Raw genomic sequence first — 10191 nt, forward strand, 5'->3', positions numbered from 1 at the left:
CCTTCCCTCCCCGGTTCCTGACTCCCTCTCTCCCCCTCGGGCTTGCCGGATTCCTCGTGCAGAGCATGCAATCAGTTTGCAGGGAGCAGCCACAGCCACAGGAAAGATGCAGAAGCACAATCAGAAGGAGCACCTCTACAAGCTGCTGGTGATCGGGGACCTGGGAGTGGGCAAAACCAGCATCATCAAACGTTATGTCCACCAGAACTTCTCCCCTCACTACAGGGCCACCATCGGGGTGGACTTTGCCTTGAAGGTGCTGAGCTGGGATGCTGAGACTGTGGTACGGCTGCAGCTCTGGGATATTGCGGGTGAGTACAGAGGAGAACCCTTTGCCCTGTAACTCATCCAGAACCAATACAAAATATAGACTCAAATTAATTTGTACTAATCTTTAAATGGGAAACTACCAGTGCCTATCAGGTGAGGGAGAGGAGACTGAGGAGAGAAAACTTTAGGGGCAGCTTGATATTTTCGGGTTTCTGTAAAGCCAGTAGATCCCCCAGCAAAGGGTGTCAGAGTGAAAACTGCCCTGATTTTTCTCCCAAGCCCTTAGACACGTGTGGGGACATGGGCACCTCTCTCCAAATGCCCCAGTTCTTCCCTCGCAGCCGCCGCTGCTCAGCTTCCCTCATTAGACTGGCAGATCTCTGGGGTGGGAAGGAGAGTAACAAGAATTTCCTGTTACATCTATTTAATTTGGTGGGAGAAATGGGGAATTCAATAAGACGTTTAAAACTATTTTTAAAGTTTAAATAATAAGGAAATCATATCACTGAGTTACTTTATCAAAATACCTTCCTTCTTCCTTTCCTTCCTCTCTCCCCTACCTTCCTTTCTTTGGCCCAATGAAATGTAAACAACTTCTGACATGCTTTGGAAAGAGAAGTGTTTCTATGTGGCAATAATCCTGGTTGTAAAAAATGTCTTCACTCATATTTGCTTGTCCTTATTCCAACATCAAGTGAAAAAAGATAATTTACTCTGTACGAGGAGAAAAAGAATAAAGAAGTCCAGCTATCCTTGCTGGCTTACATAATTAAAAAATACAGAATTTGTCATTGTTGCTGTCAGTGCTTTGGAGTTTGTATATTTGGCTTCCAGTTAAACCCACTACTTTTTTTACCCACACCCCCCCCTTACTAGGAATTAATATTTTTTTATTCAGTCCACAAAATAAAAGTTTATCTCAATGACATATTTCGCATGGTATAAATAATAATTTTTTATTTAGTGTATGTAGGAATCCAAGAACAGCTATAACACAATAGCTTACAACAAAAAGGAGGGTGTTTTAAATAAATCTCAATTAAATTAAGTTAATTTGTTAAGTAAGGAATAGAGGTGAGAATTATATCAATTGTTAGGTGGCTGTGCCAGTCTGTGGCCTGAGCTGTGGGTTCAGTGATCCAGTCTGGAACTGCATCGAGTAAACTAGTGAAATGAAAAAATTCTTGACATTCTTATCGGCGGAGGGAGTGCCCTTCTTCTACACTTAGCTGCCTCATGTCTGAGCTCTGAATTTGGCACCAAGGTACTAAAACTTATGCAACAACACTGCTTTATGCAAAACATGCATAACCTCAGCTTTTTTGCACATCAGTATAGTCTTGTGGTTTTATGGTATTAAATACATATATGCTCGGTTTTCTTTTTTAAAAATTGGAATAATGAGGAAAGTTACTTTTTACCACTCAGCAGTGACCGATGATAACGATAAACACATACATATCCAGCAAAACTCTGCTGCATGAGAAAAAACCTTTAATAGTAAATTCTGAATGCATCAGGGACTTAGAAAACGTATTTGCTTGCCTTGTTTCAGAGATTTATTACACTACTAATCATGTGCTGGCGGATCATATGATGTAGCTTTCAGTCAGGCTGCAGAAGCAATTACACCAAGTTGTAGTACTGAATGACTAGCGTGCTTTCTGAGTTATCACACATGACAGAGAGAATTACAGCATAGTACTAAATTTCGTATGAATTGCTCAATTCAAAGCATCTCTGTGAAGGTCAAGACAGTGGCCGGTAGTAAAAGGAGTGGCTGTCTCATTTTAATGACTACTGTCTAAGGAGCTTTAGCTGTTGATGGCTATGGCTACACATAGAAAAATAAGTTCTGTAAGCAACACACTGAATTCAGATCATAGAAGTTATCTCAACTAAGGCATCTAGCTGGTGAGAAAACAAGTTGTTTGAAAATGAAAGCGAGGTAAAATTAATTGGAAATATGGAGGGAATGGAAGTGTTTTATCCTGGTTGTGACTGGGCATTTATCGTCACATGAAAAACAGAAATATGTGAGGATGGAGGGAAGAAAATAAAATCTCAAGCCTCAGAACATCCTCTCTCTTTTGGTAGAATTTCTGTTATCAGGTCATGTTTAGTTTTGGGGGTAAAGCAGTAAATTTTTGGTCTCTAACCAAGCTGAAGGATGTTGGCTCAGCTTTTAGGACATCTTGAATAGAAGCAAATGCTGCAAATGTATCAATATATGAATATATAAGTATATATGTGTGTGTGTGTGTGTGTGTGTGTGTGTGTATATATATATATCACGTATCAGTTCAACTGTCATATCCTCTAAATGCCCTCCAATATACAGCTAGTGAACTTACTACTAAGCATAATGTGTACTCTTCCTTGTACTTCACCATGTGGATCAGCTGGTAATAAATTGTAGAAATAATTTTCTCAAAGTATTTGCATAAAGCAAATATCGAGCTATATTATATATTATTAGCAGGATTTACATACATGGTGATTGTATGTAAGTGTGACACACTCCAGCTGTGGCAGTTTACCCTTGTTTACCCTTAAGAAGAAAAAGCAAATTTGGTTCATCTGGTGCCATCTCATTTCACAATTAAATGTAGTTTATAACTCTGAAACATATATTTTCTGTATTCTTTAATTTGGTAAACAAAACTATAATAATATCTAATGGCTAAATGTTGAAGCAGCATTTATTTAGATGAAAGACAAATGCTGAACAATAAGGATAACTAAGCACTAGATAGTTCAGGGATAAGGTACGTTCTGCATCACATATTATTACATTAAGACTTGGGGTTTTTTTAGCAGTTAATATATTCCTGAAGCTATGGGTGTTGGACAGGAATAACTGGAAAAAACTTCACAGTTTATGATGATGTTTGTAACAGCACACTGGCATTAAAATGTACGAATTTACATCTGATCCAGTGAAGCGCCTGAAGTTTCAAGTGACTGAATTTTCAGTATTGTGTGTGGGAGGACATGCACATGGTAACATCCTCCTTGTCTTTAATTTTCTCCCAACAGTTCCATTTTATTGCATTGAATGTCCCAAATTCTCAGTTTTGGTGTTGATGTCCCTGTTAAAGTGTGTCATCGCCTCTACTGCTGTGTCATACTTCTTCAAATCTTGCTCAGCAGACAACTTTTACAAATTTCCTTATCTTTGCTGCTGCTTCTGTGTGAGCGTCCTTTAAATTCATTAACAGATTGTTAGAAGGAAAGCTTTAAAGGAAACTTTTAATCATAGTTTGAACAAAGCTGCTGTGGTGGGGGTGGCCCCACAGATGCAGGCTGGGACTGCTTTTGAAGAAATGAACTATTGCAGACAGCAGATCTGGGTGTATTTGCTCTTCACTTTGCAAGGCTGCTCTCAGTGCTACTGTCTGTGTTTTGTGTCTGCACAACCCTGAGAAATCTCTGAAGACCAGTTTTAGCTGCAGATTTACTGCAGGGAGCAGCTCCCTAAATGCAGTGGAGGGCAGAGAGCAGCACTTCAGAGCTTTCCTGCTTCCCTGCTACTTTTTCACAGTCATGTCAGCATCACCATTATCCCTCCTGCTGCGTATGTATGGGCTGGATTAATCATTGCTACCAAAAAAATATGTTGGTTTGCTTTTACGAGGCTGGATCTCATCTTATAAACAGCTGATCCAATGCATTGGAGACATCCATACAACACCAGTGGTGAAAGAACACTTTCATTTCCTTTCCCTAACCTTCGGAAATAGCAGTCTTTGCACAGTTATAGGCAAATGTCGCTGCAGTTGGAAAGTTTTTAAGATTATTATGCTCCAGAAGAAGTAAACAGACTGTTCACTAATGCCAGGCACAGCACATCCTCAACGATTTAAGATTTTAGTGGCTGCTAAGCATTGCAATACATATGCATAAATAAGATAGTCATGGTGATTTCTAGGTTAAGTTACCTTGAAATTACTGTTCTGCAAACATGAATAAGTCCCTCGCTGTGATGGTTTTATTTCAGTATACATCTGTGGTGGGATCCATGGACCTGATCCTGCTGACAGCCTGCTTTTCCACATTCTGGGATGGTGAACACTATCTCAAGGTTAGCTTAAGTTTAGTCCATAAAGACAATGATTTGAACTCAAGGGTGAAAATTCTGAGAGTTATTTTGAAGTGAAAGGTAAAAATCATTTAACTCCTATGCCATTTCCAGCTTTAACTGTTGGTTAAAACCCCTCTGTAAAGCATGGTGGTTCTCAGAAGCTTTTGCCTCGTAGGATGAGGGATAGTGGCAAGAGTAAAACCTATTGTAAAACTGGGCATTAGGCAGTTTTAATCAATTTTTATCTTGTACTATATTTCAGATATTGTGGGCTAGATGGTGGAAAATATCTGAGTTTTAGCACTTTATCATTAGTTTTTGTAACTTTATTAGAGATAATAGTGGTTAATGGAAATTGTAGATTTCTGTACAAGTCATGCTGGCAAATTTATGTGGGTGCTTTTTATAAACTATGAAGATTCAGATGTTGATTGCTTTAAGCCCATTAAATTATACCTCTCCCTGCTGCAGAAGTGCCACTGAGATTAAGGTAGATGTGCAGGCAGGTGCCATTCAGACAGTCCTTCCCTTTAATGGAAATCTTTTTGCTTTGGCACCTTGGTCCCACTGGGTTCATTTCAAAGTGAGGTAGGATTCATCTGGTTTAACAATTAGAAATCTTTTACTGAGCCATCTGAGTATGATCAACTCACCCTGGGCTCACCACTGGGTTGGGAGTAAAAATTAAATACCTTCATAATTAAGTTTACGTGACCACTCTTAAATCTCTGTCCTTGCTGAGAAGTTGCCCTTTAGATATCTCTTCTCAGTCTCTGACTGCTAAAGGACTCTAATCTTAGATATGGACAGTTAATTTTTTGGAACCTAAATTAGGGCTGATGAATCTGAATGTAAAGCACCATCTCAGTGGGCAAGGGCGATCAGATTCATGGCATTTGATGCCAGATGCCAGTGGCCTTGCAAGGGATACAGTGAAGTGTGATGGGCCAGATCAAAGAAATGTTTCACAAGTTTCTGACCCTTCCAATGAAAAGCAAAACCCATCTTCCCCAGTCCCTCTTACAATAACACAGATTCTAATGTTGAAGGTTGCCTGCAAGATACCACTGAATACTTAATGGTTGATCTATTTTCTAGCCTAATTACTGTCTGAGACATTGTGTTGCTGAAAACCTAAGGCCAGATTCTGACACCTTTAATACATCCAACAGTGCCTATTTTCATGAGTAATTCTGATAAATGAAACAGTTTTAGGAACCTCATCTATTAAGACAGGTATTTGATCACATAAGGGAGAATCTTTGGAAAAAAGGGTCCTCCTGGATCCTTAAACACAATACTTAGCTCTCCAAGCACAATGCAGACACTAGAGATCACTTTTTTTGCAATGTAAATTAAATAAAAGTAAAGCCATTATGCAAATGTCAAAAAGTCTGTGGTTTACAAGCCACCTCTTTTTTCCATTCAAAGTTGTACGATGCCTTTATGCTGAGTATGTTCATATATTAATCACAACTGATGGGGGAAAAGACAGCTGCAAAAATAGTTTAGACACTTTATTGAGCCAGCAGCTCCATTCTTTTTCTTTCACTGAAGTGATGCATAACGGAAATTTGTGATGTCTCTCCTCCTGCGTGAAGCTGCTTTTACAAACACAGTGGCTTTTCTGTGCAGTGAAAAACCTAGGTATCTCCAAAAGCAGCTGGAAACAGCAGGAGGAATCAGTGTCATACCATTTGTCAGAACTGAAATACAATATGCATAAAAAACTGATTATGTATGTTGCCACTTACCTCACTGCTAAGTTTCTAATCAGACTTTGACTTTCATTTGAAGGCACCTTCTTGCAGCTGAAAAAAAATTGCTCAACAAGGAGATTATTGAATAGCACATGACTTAGCCATTCATCTGATTAGCCCACTGATAGGAATCATAAGACATTTTAATAAAGCATAGCCATAAGAAATTTTCTATATGACCTCATATTTCCCAGAAATTATATATTTTTATCTTGCTTTATCAATGGGACACAGAGTTTGTTTAAGGTAAATAAATAAATAAATAAATAAATAAATGAAATCAAACCTAACATGAAGCTGGAGAAGACAGACATCTGCTTTTGGTTTCTATATCATGTGAATTACTTTCTCCTTGCTGCAACATCTAGTGCATAAAACCTAAGATAAACATCACAAACAAATGGTGTTGACCCCATAACTGTGTTCAGTGCTATTTCCTTTAAATGAAACTACATGGTCTAGAAGCCCAGTAATCAGCACTCTTCTGTTCTCAACCCTGCCTTACATCTGACAGCACAATTTCCATCAGATAAAACCTCCACAGGTAACCTTCCTAGGGTCAGAGGCAGACTGCCAATCTTCTTGTCTTTTTAACTTACTCAAAATTACACACAGTGAGAAAATAAAGTTAGAAACAGGTTTCCATTGAATGTTGTCTATTTTCATAGCACCTTTTCTCAGCTATGGAAGCATATAGTTAAATACAAGAGTTGTCTTGCTTAAAGACTGCTGTTGTTGGGAGGTGTTTCAGGAATTTATAATTCTTTTTTGGATCACAGCTCAGCAGTAGACATCAAAGGAAATTCTATTTTTTTTTTCACTTCAAGAAAAATTCTGTGTAATTTATTTCCATTCTTGGAAACATTTTTTTTAAAGTTCTCATGAAACCAGCCTATATATTAACAAGCACACAGCTGATCGATATACCACATCCTGACTTCAAGTATGTTAATTTTTACACTGTTAATCATACAAAATCATAGATGTTTACAAATGTCAATGTTTGAATATAATGATATATTTATAGCTCACAAAAACACTTTAAATAACTTCCCAGAAAACACTTTGAATTCAACAAATAAAACCACAAAGCTTCTGAACAGATCTAGTGTGAAACGTCTCCTCCCAGTTCTTTTCACTGAAGCAGTACAGCTCTTCATATTGCTGCTGCTGTGGTACTTCTTAGATCACTTTCCATGTGAATCTAAGGCTTTAGATTCACCTTTCTCACCTTTGTGTTTTAGTTTGCCAGTAACAGTAAATTCATAATGAATCCAATGCCTGATATGGCTCCAGAGCTTAATTATGTTACTGTCAATGATTATCACTTGCATAAGCATATGCAGGATCCTCTTCATGCACGAGCAGATCAATTGTGTTTGATATTTCCCACAAAATACCTTAGTATCAAAGAGCTTCCAATCTGGTACCTACATTTTTTATGACTCCTGTTTAAAGTCCTATAATGTACACCAAGGCTTTTGGTACTGTGCACAGATCTAGAAATCTGGCAGCTTAATAAGACTGTACACTGAAGTTCAAGCTTGTTATCAAGTTATTAAATTTCCTTGGATGTTTGCTTTAAAACTCCTTTTTCATGCTATACTCCTGCATTTTCATACAAATGAGTCTAGCATGGTACTTGGCATTATTTAGGCAATGAGTAGCTTTCCAGAGACTTGCAAAATGAAGTCCTACTTTCAGTAATGTTCTCTTAGAAAACTTGCTATGTGAAATATTGACCTAGATTGGAAGCAGTGATTTTTACAAGGTGGTGCTTTGTTTTGTTTCCCGCCCCCCCTCCTGCTTTCTTCATCACAGGTCAGGAAAGATTTGGAAACATGACCAGAGTATACTACAGAGAGGCCATGGGGGCATTTATTGTCTTTGACGTTACAAGACCTGCAACGTTTGAAGCAGTGACAAAATGGAAAGAGGATTTGGACTCTAAGTTGGTTCTTCCAAATGGCAAACCTGTGCCAACAGTCCTCTTAGCAAACAAATGTGACCAGGGAATAGATGTTCTTATGAACAACGGCATCAAGATGGATCAGTTCTGCAAAGAGAATGGGTTCGTGGGCTGGTTTGAAACATCAGCCAAGGTAATGTTTACATTTCTTTTTAAATGTTTCTCCAAGTACAGAGAAATTGGTTACTAAAATATTTCACTCAATTGAAATGGGTACCTTGCAAAGCTCCTTTCTTGGTGGAATTAATTAAAGGTGAATTTCTAAATTTCTAAATTTCTATTTCTTGTAGGCTTTTTTTGCAAAGCAAATTATGTGTGATGTTCTGAAATGCAGCTGCTCTAACATGATAGGCCAGCAGTAAAGTTTGAAGCTGGTCAACAACTTACTGCGTAATAGCCTGGGGAGGAAGGTGACCTTTGGCAAGGCACAAAAGCTACTTCTTATGAATGATATGAGGATATTTTTTTCATAATTCTTAGCAGTGAATATTATCTCTAAAAATTTATATAACCACTTTGCCTGAGAAATGTAGATTTGAGACAATAACTTTATTGTGTTAGATTCCAGAAAAAAAGTCAGTCTATTGTAGTGCTTGTACGATGCTTGCTGCTATGAGCTCTCATTCCCAAAAGCCTGTTCAAAAAAAGTCACATACCTCGGGAAGAAGGAAAGATCAATGGTCAAAGTGCTGAATGAGCTGCTCTGAGGTTCAGCTCCTTGCCTTGGTACAGATTTCCTGGGTGCCTATAAGAAAATAGAGATAAAAATTAGAAAGGGCACTGGGACTTTCAGAGTATAAATGCCCAAGGTACAGTGGCGCTGTATACCAACTTGAACTTTCTCAGATAATTTCAGCGCATGCAAGATTTGAAGAGCTGGCATATGAGCTGAACTACGGAAAGTCTGGGGAGGGACGTTTACAAGGGCAGGTAGTGATAGAACAAGGGCTGTCACTTAATGGCTTTAAACTGGAAGAGAAGAGATTGAGATGAGATCTGAGGAAGAAATTCTTCACTGTAAGGGTGGTCAGACACTGGAACAGGTTACCCAGAGAGGTTGTGGATGCCTCCTCCCTGGAAGTGTTCAAGGCCAGGTTGGATGAGGCTTTGAGCAACTTGGTCTAGTGGAAGGTGTCCCTGCTGATGACAGGGGGGTTGGAACTGGATGATCTTTCAGGTCCCTTGAACCTAAACCATTCTATCATTCTATAAAATGTTGATTTGAACAAAACAATTCAGTGGATATTGTGTTTATTGTAGTCTCCAATTACAAAAGCTGGTGTTATCATTAACAGCCCTGGGGAATTTTTGGATGATTTAAATATAAAGAGTTTGGCTCTGGTTTGACCTAGATTGTTAGTAGACTGAAAGCCAAAATGCTACATTCAGTTGTTTTATTTCTTTTAAGCACTTTATGAAAGTTACTTAAGAACTTTTGAAATGTTACTTGTGTTTTACTTTTCTGGTCTTGACTCTTTCTTTAAGCATTAATATTGAAAAGAAATCTCACTTGTAATCAGCAGATGTAACAGCAGGTGACTAGCAGCATGTCCTAGACTGCCTCAAGCATTGCATGAACTCTGGGCTGAGGTTGCAACCTTTCAGTACTTCAAGGTGGCTTATAAGAAAGATGAGGACAAACTTTTTTAACAGGGCCTGTTGCAATACGAAAAGGAGTAATGGTTTTAAACTAAAAAAAGCTAGAATTAGACTAGATGTAAGGAAGAAATTTTTTACAATGAGGGTGGTGAAATATTGGCATATGTTGCCCAGAGAGGTGGTAGATGCCCCATCTCTGGAAACATTCAAGGCCAGGCTGGATGGGGCTCTGAGAAACCTGATCTAGTTGCAGATGTTCCTGTTGCTCACTACAGGGAGGTTGGACTAGATGACCTTTAAGGATCCCTTCCAAACCAAACCATTCTAGGCTCCTAGTCATTGTTTCTTCAAAATGCCATTTTTATGGAGACATTTTGGTGTAGGTCAGTGTGCATCAGAAAGCTAACTATTTCAGAAAAAAACAAAACCAAACAAAAATACAAACAAAACCAAACAAACAAAAAACCCAGAGAGAGAGCGCAGAGAGTGAAGCACTTGGAATGGTAGCT

General features: G+C 38.5%; 1 protein-coding gene across 1 annotated transcript in view; it reads left to right on the forward strand.

Annotated features, from left to right (window-relative positions):
- Positions 1-9013, forward strand: part of LOC104523703 (ras-related protein Rab-38) — a gene marked incomplete at its 3' end in the record, with an annotated part of 11166 nt that extends 2153 nt beyond the window's left edge. Inside the window, 3 exon segments of the mRNA XM_010166375.2 lie at positions 48-311; positions 7936-8216; positions 8930-9013. Of these exon segments, the coding sequence (XP_010164677.2) occupies positions 48-311; positions 7936-8216; positions 8930-9013 (629 nt within the window).
- Positions 9014-10191: the final 1178 nt, after the last annotated feature.

This window comes from Antrostomus carolinensis, unplaced genomic scaffold (genome assembly GCF_000700745.2).
Source record: "Antrostomus carolinensis isolate BGI_N321 unplaced genomic scaffold, ASM70074v2 scaffold17854, whole genome shotgun sequence".
Taxonomy (NCBI): Eukaryota; Metazoa; Chordata; class Aves; order Caprimulgiformes; family Caprimulgidae; genus Antrostomus; species Antrostomus carolinensis.